The sequence below is a fragment of the Aulonocara stuartgranti genome, assembly GCF_965226115.1.
Source record: "Aulonocara stuartgranti genome assembly, chromosome: 12".
In the NCBI taxonomy this organism is placed as follows: Eukaryota; Metazoa; Chordata; class Actinopteri; order Cichliformes; family Cichlidae; genus Aulonocara; species Aulonocara stuartgranti.
The window spans coordinates 400,001-417,475 of NC_138948.1; the positions used below are offsets into that span (position 1 = coordinate 400,001).

Sequence of the window (17,475 nt, forward strand, 5' to 3'; positions counted from 1 at the left end):
CAGGTGAGGCTCCACCCCCTGCTCCGCCCCTCCCCCTGCTACCTTTCCCCGGTATGGCTCTGACTTCCTGTCCTCCCGCAGGTTCTACTTGTTTGTGTGCGTGGTGTGTAATAAGGGCTCAGAGTGCGTGCGGCGCCTGTCCCTCAGGTGGGTGGACCTGGTCCACCTGGTGCTCTACAACCTGTCCATCTGCAGCAAGAAGAAGTATTTCGAACTGGACGAGATCCTCACCTTCGTCTCTACCCACTGGGACCACCTGCAGCTTGGGAAGGTAATAGCACACCTGAGCCAGGTACGCTGAGATCACGTGGTGTGCCTGTGTTCATTTAACCCTCTGTGTGTTTGTTCAGCTGTCCAACACCCCCCCAGCAGAGAGGGGGCAGCACCTGCTCGACGCACTCAACAAGTACAAGAGCAAGTAAGGACCAATCAGAGCGAGGCCGTCACGAGTACACGTGTGTAACATGAACACAGGATGTGTGTTCTTAACGTGTGTGTGTGTGTGTGTGTGTGTTCAGGTTTCTGTGCGGGAAGGAAATCAAAAAGAGGAAGTGCATCTTTCGTCTGAGGACCAGGGTCCCTCCTAACCCCCCCTCCAAGCTCTTTCCTGAGCGTGCTCAGAATGATGGGGGCGGGGCAAGGAAGAAGACGGCGAGCAGGTATGATCTCTTGCTGCCAGCCGTCGCTGCCTGTGATTGGACGAAGCGTAACCGTGGTGTTTATTTCTGTTTCTTCAGCAGCTCAGCTGAGAGGAGAAAGAGGAAGTCCAAGTGGCTTCTCGAGGATGCCATTCCTAATGTGAGGCTCATTTTCTTCTTCTGTGGTTTCTAAAGCTGTTAATGCATCACGCTGACTGTGACCTTCTGCCCGTAGAACGAGCTGACCTGCAGCTGGACCGCCAACCACCACATGGCCAACATTTTTGACTTCACGCTGGATGAGCTGCAGAGCCTGAAGAGGTGAGATTAGCGCTGGACTCGGCGCTCTGATTGATGCTTTGCTTACCTGTGCTTTCCCGTTCACGTCATACGGTGGCGCACCTGTGACGTTGCCGTCCTTCCTCAGCAGCTCCAGCAGAGCCGTCAGCATCGACCAGGACTCCACCGATGCCTCCACCTCTGGCTCCGCCTCCTCCTACCACTTCAGGTGAGCTGAGTGAACACCTGACTCACCAACCCTAGGCTTTTGATATCTGACCTTTGACCTCTGTCTTCAGGAGAAGGATGGGCAGCAGAAAGAGGAAGTTACCCCGGAACAGTTACAGCCAGTGGGCCAATCGCAGTGAGGCAGGGGAGGAGCTTGGAGGGGAAGAGCCTTCTGGCATCATTGGGGCCCAGGAAGCTACAAACCACACCCACCTGACCACAGACTCCTCCCACTTCTTGTCAGACCACTCACCGCTGCCGTCTGACAACTCCCACCTCCACTCCTCCATCTCCTCTTACTTTGGAGTAGCGGGTAGGCTAACCAATGGCGAGCGCTACCAGGTGTTGGCTCGCCGCATCACCCCTCAGGGGACGGTCCAGTACTTGCTGGAGTGGGAGGGGACGACCCCTTATTAGGACGTTATTAAGGTCCAGGTGGTGTTAGAAGCTTTGATTCCTTTTCCTCTACACTTGCTGCTGGTGAGCTGCTTATTGGTTGAAACCTGAACTGACACTGTGGCCCCGCAACCACCTGGTCTCCCCGTGTCCCTGTTAAACATTTGGATCCCTGTTAAACCACCGGGCTCTCCGTGTCCCCGTTAAACCACCGGGCTCTCCGTGTCCCCGTTAAACATGTGGGCTGTATATCCCCAGCTGGCTGGTGAGTTTTGAGGAATCAGGAATCAAAGCTGAACTCGATCCTGGAAAAAATAGTTTTTAGTTTAAAAAGTGTTTAAATGCAGCCAAAGAGACACACAGAGCTCCCGCCTGACTCCTCCCACCTCCACCATGTTTGCAGCCTCACACACTGATTAGTTGTTTTCCTGGTTGTAATGATGTCACACTGGTGGAGTTCTTCTTTTGCTCTGATTTGTAAAACACTCAGAGTTCCTCATGCAGCGCCCCCTGGCTGTCAGACAGCACCCTGCCTCTCTTGCCCCCTCCCTCCCCTGAAGTTTTCATGTTGTGTACCTGATCAGAAGCACTTAGTCACATGTTTACCTGCCCCTTCCTCACCTGTGCAGTGTTCTCACTCTATCACATGATCTCACCTGCGGAGCATCCCATTCGTCGTCTATGCAAACACCAAAGTGCGCCTGCTGGTGATCAATCTGAGCCACCGATCAGTGTTTCTCCTAGCTTGAAGCTAACGCAGCCCATATTTGTGAATGAGGGATGCTAATAGTGCTAACAGTCTCTGAGACGTTAAACTGGCACTCTGTCACTTTAAGATATGCTCTGCTCCTATTGGCCTGTTAAATGCTTGTTTTGATCATCTGACTGTTTGTTTGCTGTTTTCCTCTCCAGCTGACCAATCAGCTGCCAGCTTTCTCTGGATTAAAAACAAATGTTTTCTGACCTTTGACCTTTTCTGTGTTTCTGTGTGTGTCTGAGAAGCAGAGATGCGTGGAAACCTGGGTTTGTGAAAACCTGTGAGTGTCACAGTCAGTCTACACCTGGCTCTAGGTCTAACTTTATGGGTCCAGATTTACAGGGTCCTGGGGAGCTTTCATGTTACTGAGAGTCCTCACAAAGGCAGGTATACAGGTGTGTGTGTGTGAGTGTGTGAGAGTGTGTGAGTGTGTGAGAGACACTAGTGCAGGTAATCTGATAATCCAGTTAAGGTGTTAAAAGGCAGAGAAACCTGCATGAGTGTTCAGGTGCATCTGTGTCGTTGTCCTGAGGGTCCCAGCACTCACACAGGTATTCAGGCAGACGGGTAACATGGCGATGTGACAGATTCACAGCAGAGGAGACCACCTGCATCTACCTGTAAGCTTCTTCACCTGTCCATACTTTGTGTTTGTGTACCTGCTCTGTGTTTCTTTACGCCTGCCTGAGGTCAGACATGAGGTCCAGCTCATGTTTTCCCTTAAATCAGGGACCTGATTGAAAGCAGCACAGTCTAAGGGAGATCGAGGTGCGTTCCAAACGACCCTTTTTGCTCAGGAAGGTTCCTCACTGAGCGATGTATCTGCATGGTGGCCATAACCAGAGCTGTTCCAGTTCTCCAAACACTACGCAAAGGAACTTCAATGCTTCCCTTAGCAGAGCATCCTTTATGAACAGGGAGAAGAAAATTCCGTCCCATAATTCACAGCAGCGGACCATCTGACCATTCATGAAAACATCAACATAATAAATGTGGAGGATCGTGTAAATGTTCCTTCTAACTGCATTTTCCATTTCATCCTGACCTTTCATTAGACAAAGGTTTCAGTGCTACGTATAACAAAGTACTTCAGAATTGAACTGAACTAAACAAAGCAGGACGTTGTATCTTTTACTCATTGCACATGCGGGAGGGGGGTCAGGTAGCTCGCCTGGTCAGCAGTAATGAAAAGTTTAACACTCTGACTCTGGAGTTGGGCAGCTTCAGGTCCTGGGCGCATCAAACGTAGCACAGAGTGGCTCTGGTTTAATTTGAGGACTTCAGACATCGTTTGGGAAACAGTTCCAAACGTTGGCCAATGAAGGACCAGTACATATGAAGTAATGTACCAGGAGCACCCCCTACAGGCTGGGTGTATACGCTCCAGCCTGACCCTGGATCAATGCACCCGATGATCTTAAATGAGTGTGTCGAGCACACATCGATATATTGTGAACTTGGCCGAGGACAGAGTCCCACAGGTCATCTGTGATATGAAAGTTATGTCTTGTTCCCATTTAGATTCGATGGCAGCTACTGAAGAAGATTGTAAGTGGGAGACTAGATTGTACAAGGATGATATTATGCCCCTGGAGGTTGGACTGACCATGGGGTGGCTGTAGCGCAGGTGGTAGAGCAGGTCAGCCACTAATCAGAAGGTCGGTGGTTCGATCCCAGGCTGTCTCCTGGCTGCATGTCAAATAACCTTGGGCAAGATACTAACCCCGTGTTTGCCTACTGGTGGTGGTCAGAGGGCCCGGTGGCGCCAGTGTCCGGCAGCCTCGCCTCTGTCAGTGCGCCCCAGGGCAGCTGTGGCTACAATGTAGCTGCCATCACCAGTGTGTGAATGAATGGATATAGTGTGAAGCGCTTTGGGGTCCTTAGGGACTAGAAAAGCACTATACAAATGCAGGCCATTAAAATATCTGCTGCAGGGCTGCCAAACTCAATTGCACTGGGGGCCAAACCTCAAGGCACACTTTAGGTCAAGATAAATATTTATTGAACACACTAAAACAATGTTTTGTAAACATAAATATGAATACAGACAGGAATATTATTCCAGAATAAATAAACTTTAAAGTTAAAGTTTATTCTTTAAACATTTTGCTCTCCATAAAAATATATCCTGTCAAAATTATGCAAGTTAGAAACAAGAACATGCTGCCAAAAGCCCAGAAAAAGTAAATGAAAGCAAACACAAGGTTGGAGCCGCATGTAGACGGAGCTGGGCGTTGCTGCAGGAGTGGAGCTAATAAACTGTGCGGGCCAGTCAGTGTCGTACTTTGCCTGAGTGCATCATTACACTGCAGCTGCATCTGAATCTGCACGGGTGCAGTTTCCACGTTGGGTTGTGAAGCAGCTCGAAATTCTCTTTTTGTGCTTCAAAGTCACCAAAGCGCCACAAACTCAGTGCACTCAGTTTATCAGCAAAGTGCGCATTTGGGAACACTGTTGCACTGACTTGGCTCAACATTACTTGGCAACAGGGATCACTGCATCATAAAAGACTGAAATTGACGGTGATTTAAACCTTTAGTTCGGATCAAATTCACGGTCTCCGTTACGGTGATCATTACATGCTCCATTTTAAGGACTTTACCACACAGCCTTTCCTGGTGTGTGATGCAGTGATGCTGTTAACTCACCGGTACAGTTCTCCTCCTGCATCTTTACTCGCATCCTACTGACTAGTCAGTTTTTTTTCACCGCACAACACCGGCGCTGCATCCAACAAGTTTGTCCCAGGACAGTTTCATGTCGTTTACACTTTGACATACGTTTCTATTCAGGCTCACATTTGCCAAAATCTGTGTTTTGTCTGGACACAAGACGACGCACAGCTTCATCATGCAGCTCTTTAGAAACTCTCCCTCGGTAAATAGCCGGGCTGATTTGGCTCCTCTGCTACAATAAAACTTGCTTTCACAACAGCTTCACTTTGTGGTTTTGCTCTGGTGACAAACGTCTGCTGAAATGTCAGATTCTTCTTTAGCTCGTCTACTTTCTGTAGTTTCTGCGTTTAGGTTTTTCTGCTTATCCTGACGTTTCGTCTCGTCGTGCCGTCTTAAATTAAATTGCTTCATTACAGCCACATTCGCTCCACTAATAAGACACACGTGTTTACCAGCATGTCTGTAAACATATATTCAGCCTGCCACTGGTGCTGAAAGGCTCTGCTTTCAGAATTAACTTTTCTCTTCGCCATTGTGAGCGGCTAGCTTCGCAATAGAGATCGACAGACCACGTGACTTTCGCGCGTTGCGTTGTAGGTACGAGTGGCAACAAAATCAAAACACTGCATCGAGCGCTAGCATTTCCAGCTCCTCTAATCTTAATTCTGCAGTTTTAATCCCTACTTGCATTTTATTTGCCCCAAAAACAGTGATGTACGAAACCACGGTGAACACGGCAGCTCCGTACGAAGACAGACGTGACGAAGAGGCAAAAAAAGTACGAGGAACAAATCAAAGGAGTGGAAGGGTCAGACCCACACGAGCACACAGAGTGGAGTAAGGACGTTAGCGTGCTGCACAACTTTCATCACGCACATATTTATTATTATATGGTCCTAAGCGTGAGTGCGTACACTCACAACATGTTTAGTAACTTCAGATCCTGCAACAAGCCCAGCTTGACGATTCCATCTCACAGCTGCTGTTACATGTTTTTCTTTATCTCCTGCACAGGCCAACGCATCTATTTGTCGTTTCAGGTTGTAGTGTTACACAACATTTTCAGATCTAATAGAAAAAAATGAGTTTCATAATTCATTCAATTATTGTCTTTATTTATAGCTGGCATTATTGTTTCATTCTATTATAGAATCTTAGGAGGCAACATTGTATTTCATCAGCTTTATTAGCTGCTTGGGTGAAAAACAAATCAACAATGCAACAAAAAAAACAACAACATTGCAAAACAACATACTGGAAAACAGTTATTCATCACTTGCTTCAATACAACACTTGGGCACATATATGCAGACGTTTCGTAGCTGTTTTGATATCACTCTCTCTCTTAACTATCTGTCATTGAAGGAACAAATAGGTGGTTTGAGGGAAAGTGGAAGGGAGGGGACAAAAACAACAAAACACAAAAACCAACCCCACCCAAGGAATAAAACACAATAACATGCCACGATGTAAAGAAAACTAACACAATACCAACCACCAATATCACCCCAGCAGGTTGCATGGAACAGCACCCCTAAGCCCCCTGCTCTCGTCCCATATTAGCTAAGTACTCCTCGTACCACCAGCTTCGTACCTGCACCGTTAACGTTAACCCCTAAACTTAAAGCAGGGCCCACATTTCAAGGGGATGAAGAAGAGAAACAAAACAAAGAAAAGATAAGGAAAACAAGCAATGAACGAATTTTGCCTTAAAATGAATAGCAAAGAACACATTACAGTCCTAACAGCACAGCCGTGCAGTACCAGTCAGGTCACTGCAGCGTGATCCTAACAGGGATCCACCGCCCTCTGGATTGCCCAGCACTTTGTTTTCCTTGTGCAGTAGCAGGCTTCCCCCCTACCTGCTGGGACAAAAGCTTTTGCGTGAGTTAAGTTGAGGGGCTGGTCAGCTCTGCAAAGTTCGCCTCCAGAACCGCCTCACCTCTGTTTTTGGTCTTGGGATGTGCCAATGTGCTCAAACGGGACTTGGTGAGCGCAAAGACGCTTACAGAATGACCGGCCGACCACCAGCCGACACTGTGCACGCCACATGGTGTCAGCACACCAGCATGCACACCACTGACACACACACCCCGAACCCGTATCACATCAGTCTATGTGTTTTGCTCCTGTATTTAATTTCCACTGGAGCTGTGGGATATCTGTGAATGTCTGTTCTTGTAACTGGAGAGTCCGCGTCACACACCAAGGTTACTATGGAGCTCCACAGGCTAGGACCACTTCTGTTCATTACCTTGGCCTCCAGTAACACTGTGAGGAACCTTGGAGTCATTTTTGACCAGGACACATATTAAACAAATATGTAAGACTGCTTTCTTCCATCTCTAAAGTTAGAAACATCCTGTCTCAGAGTGATGCTGATTGTGACCTCACAGGAGGAGGTGCTGTTACTGACATACAGCAGCAGGTTCAGCTCAGTGAAAACCACCAGAGAGATTTAGCGGCTCCAGGTTCCAGTGTGAGCTCAGGTTGAGATGGGCTCAAACATTATTTACAGTCAGATCACCACGGTTACCGTGCCACGTGCATGTACGTGTGCGTGGCTTCTTCTCTGAGCGCCCAGCATGAGACCAATGAACAGTTTGAGGACGGAGCCAAAGCTTTGCAGGAAGCTGTGTACCCTGGACACTTCATGACTCCTTTCCACAGCTGTCAGGTACAAACTGACTCTTCTGTTTCTACCTGTCTGTCTCAGGTGTGTCTCCCTGCCTCCCTCCTATGGAGCAGCTGGTGAAACACCTGTCCAGGTGTCAGCACCTGGGGTGGATGAACGTGATTGGTGAGTAGAAATAGGGAGAGTTTCACACAGCTGAGGTCACATGCACGTTACCTAGGTGCCCATCTGTCTGTGAGGTCAGAGGGTGGAGCTTCATTTATGTGACCGAGTGAATATTTAACCTCTGAACAGCCACCAGGTCATGTGATGTATTTAACTCATTCACTGCAATTGACGTCTATAGCCGTCAATTGCAGTGAATGAGTCAATGGGTTTAACTCATTCACTGCCAATGGCTGGCAGTGAATGAGTTAACATCAGGTTCACCCTGAAGGGTCACCTGTGTGGAAGGTGTGTCGTGGTCTGTGTCCCACAGTGTTAACGAGGGCCAATAACACGCTTCCTTAGAGATCTGTCCAGTCTGAAGAAAGCAGGAAGTGCAGAAACATATCATAATGCTGCTGTGATGATGTCACAGAACTGAAGAGCGCCTCCATTCATTGGCTGTCCTGTGGCCGGAGGGCGGAGCCTGACATCTGGAGTAAAATGTTCTGTATTCTATCAGAATCACGCTTACTAATGCTGGACGACCTGGAGGTATACACACACACACACACAGACACACACACACACACACACACAGACACACACACACAGACACACACACACACACACACAGACACACACACAGACACACACACACACACACACACAGACACACACAGACACAGACACAGACACACACAGACACACACAGACACACACACACACACATGCACACACACACAGACACACAGACACACACACACACACACACACACACACACACAGACACACACACACACACACACACAGACACACACACACAGACACACACAGACACACACACAGAGACACACACACAGAGACACACAGACACTCACAGACACACACAGACACACACACACAGACACACACACAGACACACACACACACACACAGACACACACACACAGAGACACACACACACAGACACACACACACAGAGACACACAGACACTCACAGACACACACATGCACACAGACACAGACACACACACACACAGACACAGACACACACAGACACACACACAGAGACACACACACACAGACACACACACAGAGACACAGACGCACACAGACACTCACACTTCTGTTTAATCACTTTTCTGTTTGACGTTTACCCGATGGATTAATAAAGTTTTATAATAATCTAATAACTTTAATCTCAGCCAAACCGATTTACTCAGGAACAAACAAAACACTGAAAAAAGCCCAACAATAACATTTTAGGTTGTCTGAGTGAGTTTTATATCACGTTTAACCTGAGTAGCGAAAGATGGCGGTGATCTGAAAATGATGTGCCGGGAGTTGTGACGTTCTCAGCGGCTTCAGTGACCCTCGAGCTCCCGGCGAGCTATCGAGCTGATGGGTAACAGACGTCTCCGAAAACGTCGAAGCACTTTTGCAAATATGCGATATATCTTGATAAACCGAGCAGATATTTGAAGTTTACACAGCTACTTTCTTGCCTGAAAATGTGTTAAAAGTTTATTTTGTGACCCAGAAAGATTAGTATGAGTAATTTTAAAACTTAGTAGCGGCCGCCATTGTTGGAAACTGGAGTTTGGCTGGGCTGCGCTATGAATTCATCCTCAGACTCAGACTAAGCAGGAAGTGGTCAGGGTCACATGATGAGCGAGCGAGTTTACAGGGAGAGTTTATCTTCAGTCCTGCAGCGGTGACTCACCTGCACACCTCTACTGTTAGACGGGGGCGGGGCCAGGGCTGGGGACGAGCTGTAACTGACATCTTTTTATGATTCTTTATAATATTCTCATGTTTATCCAGTCAGAGGTCAGAGGTCAGGCATCGGGGTTTCAGAAGAAAAACATCGGATCCTCCTCTCTCCCTTCTCTCCTCCTTCAGGTTCATCCTCTGCTCCTCACAGAGAGGGCGGAGACTTGCACTGTGTGGTTGCTTAGATACACGCTCCATGTGACCTCGGCACCTTCTCGCCCCGCCCACAAAGGTAAGGAAGATGAGACGGGTTCAAGCAGCTGCAGAAGACTGAGACAGACGAACAGACAGACAGGAGCATTGAGACACAGACAGACAGGTGGACCGACAGGTGGACAGATGATGGACGCAGACTTTGACTCTTGCGGTGGTAAGAAAAGAAAAAGAAGCGGCGGCGAGTGCTTGTGTGTTTTTCGTGTGAGTGCAGCCGGATTAGAGCGTCTGCTTCATCACATCATGTCACATTATTAATCTCATAATCTGTGTTACCATGGCAACATGGCAGACGACTCCTTAGGAGCTCAGAGGGTGGAGAGACTGTAGGTGGATATTACTGTCCGGAGGTCAAAGGTCACAGAGACAGGTGAAAGTATGATCCATGTCAGGTCACTGAGACGCGTCAGGTTAAATAAAGTTTATCAGCGCGGTCATAGATGATGTCACAGATTAATATTAACCTCCTAAGACCTGAACTCTTCCACGGCAGCATTTTTAATTTCTCTTTGATATTTGGGCTGATTGGGACCCGATCGATGTAAAAACAAAGAAACACCAGATTTTTTTTTTTTACCCAACTTTTGTTCCTATGAAAAATGAGAGCCACGTATGAGGACATTTGTTTTAAACTTTGATGGAACAGTGGTAGTATAATGTCCTCGTAAGTGGATATCAGGCCCTTGTAGAGCAAAGATTTGTATTTTGGTCTAGACAACCCAAAATGTGATGCCCACATATGTGGACACCAGGTCCTAGGAGGTTAAAGTACAAATCATTTTAAATGTGTTGTATCGGATACTAAAGTGCTTCATTATGTGGTCATGTATTGCGTAATAGGAAGAGATTATATATATTTTTATATATATATATATATATATATATATATATATATATATATATATATATATATATATATATGTCGATATATATATATAAACCAACTATTAATCCAATAATAAAAATTAGAAATTGAAAAGAAAAAAAAAATGCTGTCAACAGAAAAAATCTAAACATTTCCAAATTTCACAATTAAACAGCTGATTTCCAAAATAATTTTTAAATTGTGATTTGAAATCCTGATTCCTCTCCTCCTTTCCAGTTCCACTTCTCTTCCTAAATCTTTCCCAAAGCTTTTCCAGTTATGGGATTAGCTTGTGCATTCAGCCTTTCTGCGACACTTTAAGCTCTTGTAGAAAAAAACCAAACTAGTCGTGCAGTGAAACGTGCAGGGTGATGCGACTGTGTCTACAGAGAGCATCTGTTGGAACGGCTCCAGGTTAGAGCCATTGCTCCCACACCTTGGTGCTGGTTCCAGGGGCGGGTCTAGAGAATTCTTCTTAGGGTGGCATGGAAATCAAAACATATTTCCTATAAATACAGTCTGCAGGTTTTCTTGGCTTTAGCCCAAGCATGAAGCCCAGTAAGTGGGTTGGAAAGCTGCACAGCATGAGACAGGTTGGTTAAAAATAACAGTTTAATTTAAGCTTCACACTCTGTTTATTACAAACATTCAAACTGGACTCTTCTTAACAGCTACAGTGACATTCAGCAGTGCCGTCACTGACACACGAGACAGAACAATGAGTACACTACGCACTAACTAACCACTAACTACACAACACTACACACTAACTACACGCTAACCTTTAACTACACGCTAACTAATCACGAACTACACAACACTACACACTAACTACACACTAACTAACCTTTAACCACACAACACTATACACTAAATACATGCTAAGTAACCACTAACTACACTCATAACATGCATACATTCATAAGCTAGCATGAGCCTACAAGGATGGGGCTACATGCAGGGATGCTAGCGTTAGCCATGTTACCTCCAACGTGTTATATCAGGTCAGGCTAAGTCCACCTGTATCTAGTCACAGGTCTCCATTTCACTGCTGTTTCTCTTTGTATGCATCATTTGTCCACGCTGTACATTTTCAGAGAGTGATAGGCAAGGCTTAATATCCAAGCAGCAGCACAAACACTTTAAAACATCTCCTTGGAAAAGTCGTTCACAGCAAACAGCAACACGTAGCTAGCCTATGTGTCGCTAATCAATCAGACAGCTGCTTACGTTGCACTGCATGCTTAACTGGATTGGTTTTTCTCCAAGGACTAAAATAGCCACAGAAAGGGTAGATGGAAAAGCTAATCCATTAGCAAATTTAATAGTAAATTTAATAGTAAATACGATAGCAAATCTAGTAGCTAACAGGAAAAGGTAACTGTATAGAAAAGGAGCAGTGGGACCACCATTTATTGTATAGTTTATCATTAATTATTAATTCATGAAACGCTTTACTTGCTGGTGCTGTACATTACTGAGTTGAGTTTATGAAAACAAGTAATCATTTTGCTAACTTCTCTATTGGTCAGTGAGGACAAGCTCATAGTGCCTCCTGCTGTGCAGTTTCTGTAAGACAGGATTAATAGGAGGTGGAACGACTGTCTGTGGGTGTGGATACTCCTGACTTTGAGCTTAAACACGAACAAATTGAAAAATTGTTTTACATTAAATTCGATCTTTAATTATTTTATTCATTAAGACAATACTAAAGTACTCTTTATTTAATAATTTTATTTAAAAAACCATTTCTGAATCATTAATCGCATACAGGATCCAGAGAAAAGTACTAAACTCACTTCTTGTTCTTCATGTTTACTGAGCTGTATCTTTGCTACACATGTGACCACATGCAACTACTTATATACGAACACAGTGACAAAGACATTCCCGCAAAGAGAATGGCGACTATGTCACCTGCCTTCTCCCTGAGATCAGCAGGGGGGCCCCCACTATCTATCCACACACCCTCCACCCCCCTTGTCCCACTCACTGTGATAAACCACATTTATGATGCTATCCTATATGTTTATAACTAAATGAAACAAAAGTGATATTAGTAAAACATGTGATCAACACATGAAGAAATTTCCATCACGATGGAATGACTGATTTATAAATACTGTTTTTATTTTCACACAAAACTATGAACTAAAAATGTTACTTATGTCTAAACAAATAAAAGAATTAAGGAATGAATTCATAAATTAATTTTCTCGTACAGATTTAATCCATCCATCCATCCATCCATTCGCTTCCGCTTGTCCTTTTCAGGGTCGCGGGGGGCGCTGGAGCCTATCCCAGCTGTCATAGGGCGAGAGGCGGGGTACACCCTGGACAGGTCGCCAGTCTGTCGCAGGGCTAACACATAGGGACAGACAACCATTCACTCGCACATTCATACCTAGTGGCAATTTGTATTATCCAATTAACCTATCCCCACAAGCTGCATGTCTTTGGACGGTGGGAGGAAGCCGGAGTACCCGGAGAGAACCCACGCAAACACGGGGAGAACATGCAAACCACAGTTAATTATTCTGAATTGGCTTTCATCAGAAAAACTGATCAGATTTAATAAAACCCAGACCATCAAACAGTTAATCAGTAACTCTCATCAGTAACTTTTATCAACAGAACAAAGAATTTGTGCTCTGTGATTGGAGGATTTTACTCTCTGCTGAAAAAAACAAACTCACATTCAAATATATTAAAACAGATTTATGTAGAAGTTTTTAATTGGTTTCATGTTTATTTTGAACTGAATTTAAAATAACTACACAGAACATGCAGCTGTCCACAAATAAAGAAATCAAACAAGAGAAATACTTTTTATTTATAGGTTTCTCTTTTTGAATCATTTCTGTTTTATAATTTAAATATAAACACATAAAGGTTCAGTCAAGTTGGGACACAAATGGGTACAAACAGGAAAATAAAATTAAATATTTAACTAAACAAAACTAAATCAAAGCATATAATAAAATTAAAAAATCAAAATTCAGTTTTATTTACACAGCACCAAATCACAACAGCAGTCGCCTCAAGGCGCTTTATATTGTGAGGTAGACCCTACAAAGATAGATACAGAGAAAAACCCAACAATCATATGACCCCCTATGAGCAGCACTTTGGCGACAGTGGGAAGGAAAAACTCCCTTTTAACAGGAAGAAACCTCCGGCAGAACCAGGCTCAGGGAGGGGCGGGGCCATCTGCTGCGACCGGTTGGAGTTAGAGAAGGAAGACAGGATAAAGACATGCTGTGGAAGAGAGACAGAGGTTAATAACAGATATGATTCAGTGCAGAGAGGTCTGTTAATACATAGTGAGTGAGAAAGGTGACTGGAAAGGAAAAACTCAATGCATCATGGGAATCCCCCGGCAGCCTACGTCTATTGCAGCATAACTAAGGGAGGATTCAGGGTCACCTGGTCCAGCCCTAACTATATGCTTTAGCAAAAAGGAAAGTTTGAAGCCTAATCTTGAAAGTAGAGGTAGTGTCTGTCTCCTGAATCCAAACTGGAAGCTGGTTCCACAGAAGAGGGGCCTGAAAACTGAAGGCTCTGCCTCCCATTCTACTTTTAAATACTCTAGGAACAACAAGTAGGCCTGCAGAGCGAGAGCGAAGTGCTCTAATAGGGTGATATGGTACTACAAGGTCATTAAGATAAGATGGGGCCTGATTATTTAAGACCTTGTATGTGAGGAGCAGGATTTTGAATTCTGGACTTAACAGGAAGCCAAACAGGAGAAATCTGCTCTCTTTCTAGTCCCTGTCAGGACTCTTGCTGCAGCATTTTGGATCAGCTGAAGGCTTTTCAGGGAGTTTTTAGGACTTCCTGATAATAATGAATTACAGTCGTCCAGCCTGGAAGTAATAAATGCATGAACTAGTTTTTCAGCGTCACTCTGAGACAGGATATTTCTAACTTTAGAGATGTTGCGCAACAACAAAATGAAGTTATTTTAAATGTAAAAACAATATAAATTAACTTAAGTTCAACTAAAATCACATGAAAGGTTTGATCAAACTTATTTAATCAAACAATTTAATTAAAAAAACAACAATTCTCCTTCACCGCTGGTAGTTACCATGGCAACAGCAGAACGTGGCAGCTGATTGATGATAAAAACTACAAATGCTCCCATGATGCATTCTGTCTGTTTCAGAGATGGGGGTGCGCAGACAGAGCATGCCCAGTGCCTCCACTACCGACACACCCACCGCCAGAGTGACGGTGAGCTCTCTCTCCCTCACACACACACACTCTCTCTCTCTCTCTCTCGCCTGCTGAGATCAGCCTGTTGTTTCCATGGCAACAGGAGTTGAGCTGCTGTCAGCTGTAGATTAACTGACTGACCCCACCTGCTGGTGGGATTTATCTCCACACCAAACTCCATCGAATATCTGTGAATTTAACATCGCTCATTGATCACAGCAGCTAATACGGCTTCACCCGATTTCTTCTTCAGGGTTTTCTGTCTCGCAGGTTGAAGCAGTCGCTGCGTCGGACTCGATCTCAGCCCAAACTGTCTCGTCACAGCAGCTTACAGACCGGGCAGATCAATGCAGCTGACACTAGGTAACAGTCAGTTACCCAGAATTCCACTGGGGTCACTTACTTTGTTGTACAAGTACAGCCTGTCAGTTTAATGTCATATGACTGATCCTCTGTGTTGTGAGTAAACCTGCTATAATTTACAGCGTGCTATAAAAGTGAAGACCACAGGTCTCTGTCTGTCAGGATCCTGGGTCTCCTGACCCAGTGTTGAGTTTCTTCTTTGTTGCCCCGGTTTATTCTATAGAGTGTAGTGTCGTAGTTTTCTGAGTATTTAGTAGCTGCCCTCTGTGCCTCCTTTATGTTGGTCTCTGTGTTTCTTAGTTGCTCTGTCTCCCCTGTCAGCTGTATCCCCTAGTGAAGTCCGCGTTTCTGTGTTACATTTCCTGTTTTACTTTGAAGGTTTGTGTCCTACGTGAATGTGTTTCGCTTCCCTTGGCTGTCGTTGTGTCTGTTTCTCCCACCTGTGCTCCCCTTCTGTGTCTCATTCCCCTCGTTATTTCCCAGTGTATTTAAGCCCTGTGTTTCTCTGTGTCGGGATCTCCCTCATGCTGTGTGTTTCTCCCTGCGTCTTCATGTGTGTGTTTTGTTAGATTCTTCCCAGTTTAGGTTTTGTTGAGATTTCTGTTCAGCAATAAAAGCTGCCATTTTGAGTTTAAGTTTTGCCTCAGTTGAGTCTGCATTTTGGGTCCTTTTCCTGCCTGCACACAGCCGTTCCATGACGCTGTCAGTTTATGACCACCTGAGTATTCAGCATGGTGCGGCAGCGCTCAGGTCTCTGAGTTTGTCAAGATTTAATCTGAGCTGTTTCATTGCAGTAATACACTACAGTTTGTTCCCAAGTGAAATCCTGTATGCTTTGAAATTTCCTCTTGTGGAGTGCCAGTAAGGACACAGAATACCAAATCCCCAAAACTCGATGTGCAGCATGATGAGGCTCGTATCCTGGACGAGCCCCCAAATCTGTAACTGTCCCTAACTTCACGGCTCAAAGGAACCTACGGTGAAAATTCATGATGCTGCTGCAGTTCACGAAAGTTTTAACAATCCAACCTTATTACTAACTCAGCAATCAGACACAGTCCTCTATTCTAGGTTTTATATAAGAAGATTGCATTTAATACTTGGATGAAAATCCTCTGCTGCCAGTGACTGTATCAGGTACCCATGGACCACATGCTGGTTCCTCCTTGAGATGCTCTGCAGGTCACTGTAGTTTGTATTAAATCCCTGAAAATCTGGTCAGCTGACCTGAGATCAGCTGACTGACTTTAAGAGTATCTAATTTGTTGGGTTTTTTGCAGTTTGCTTTGGCTCCGTACCCACAGAGCACAGCGCTGTCATCAGTAACCACCAAAGAGCAGCTTCCTTGCAGCCGGACATGCCCACGCCATGATGCTGCCGCCATCATGTTAGACAAATGGATGCTTTAGACCATCATCTTTTCTCTCCATCATACAACTTTCTCTCAACTTCATGTGCACAAACACATCTTTAGATGCCACTGGCCTGTAGGTGTGAATAGACTGCAGAGTCCTGGCCTGACGAGGTGGCTCTTCTGTGTTGTAGTCAGAGGTTGTTTGGTTTCCCCGATGTATAAATCCTGCCAATCCTCCTGCACTTACCAGCGTACACTATGTTACTCTGTTTGTGTCGGGGACCCGATCCTTGGGGTGGACCAGTTTTTGGCGCAGCGTGTTTGGGGTTTAAAAGCCACAGAGACGCGGTGTTTAGATAAAATGCGTCTCAACTGCTCCTGACATGTACGGGATCACTACAGGTTTTCACTTGGGCAGCGGTTGTCCTTCTCTCCTGGATCAGCTGGAGCTTTCTTTAGGAGCCTTCCCAGCTTTGACAAAAGTCCAGCTGGGATAACCACATTTACTCAGGGCCTTCTTGATGTTCTTCTGCCTCCCTGGCTGCTGTGTCTGTGGGGATGGTGTTCGCTCTGTGTTGTAGCGTCCTGATGACACCCAGTTTGTGCTCCAGTGGATGATGAGAGTCAAACCTTAGATACTGATCCGTATGTGAAGGTTTACGGTACACGTCAGCTTTTAGATGTCCCCCATTACTGATGGAAATCTCACAGTCTAAGAAGGCCAACCTGCCACTGTTCATATCCTCCCTGGTGAATTTGATGTGTCGGTCCACCGAGTTAATGTGGTAATGTGGTACGTCCTGAGATTTGATTTTCACCCAGGTGTCATCCACATACCTGAACCAATGGCTTGGTGGTGTTCCAGGGTAGGATAGCAAAGCCCTCTTTTCCACTTCTTCCATGTACAAATTGGCCACGATAATAATAATAGTAA

The 17,475-nt window shown here is 45.3% G+C and overlaps 2 protein-coding genes across 4 annotated transcripts in view; both read left to right on the forward strand.

Moving 5' to 3' along the window:
* Window positions 1-2,504, forward strand: part of phf19 (PHD finger protein 19) — a 10,251-nt gene extending 7,747 nt beyond the window's left edge. Inside the window, exons 7-14 of one of the 3 annotated variants that reach the window (XM_082554099.1) lie at window positions 1-3; window positions 82-271; window positions 351-418; window positions 519-659; window positions 738-798; window positions 874-959; window positions 1,066-1,146; window positions 1,217-2,504. The exon at window positions 1-3 is cut by the window's left edge and continues 93 nt beyond it. In XM_082554099.1, coding sequence (XP_082410225.1) covers window positions 1-3; window positions 82-271; window positions 351-418; window positions 519-659; window positions 738-798; window positions 874-959; window positions 1,066-1,146; window positions 1,217-1,562 — 976 coding nt within the window. In that variant the 3' untranslated portion in view covers window positions 1,563-2,504. Of the gene's footprint in view, window positions 4-81; window positions 272-350; window positions 419-518; window positions 799-873; window positions 960-1,065; window positions 1,147-1,216 lie in introns of all 3 variants that reach the window. The other 2 variants (XM_082554098.1, XM_082554097.1) reach the window with 2 other exon arrangements.
* A 292-nt stretch (window positions 2,505-2,796) lies between these two features.
* Window positions 2,797-17,475, forward strand: part of LOC309718883 (disabled homolog 2-interacting protein-like) — a 35,375-nt gene continuing 20,696 nt past the window's right edge. The window contains exons 1-6 of the mRNA XM_082554492.1: window positions 2,797-2,918; window positions 7,690-7,773; window positions 8,189-8,307; window positions 9,658-9,760; window positions 14,775-14,842; window positions 15,078-15,187. Coding sequence (XP_082410618.1) covers window positions 7,713-7,773; window positions 8,189-8,307; window positions 9,658-9,760; window positions 14,775-14,842; window positions 15,078-15,187 — 461 coding nt within the window. The 5' untranslated portion in view covers window positions 2,797-2,918; window positions 7,690-7,712. The remainder of the gene's footprint in view (window positions 2,919-7,689; window positions 7,774-8,188; window positions 8,308-9,657; window positions 9,761-14,774; window positions 14,843-15,077; window positions 15,188-17,475) is intronic.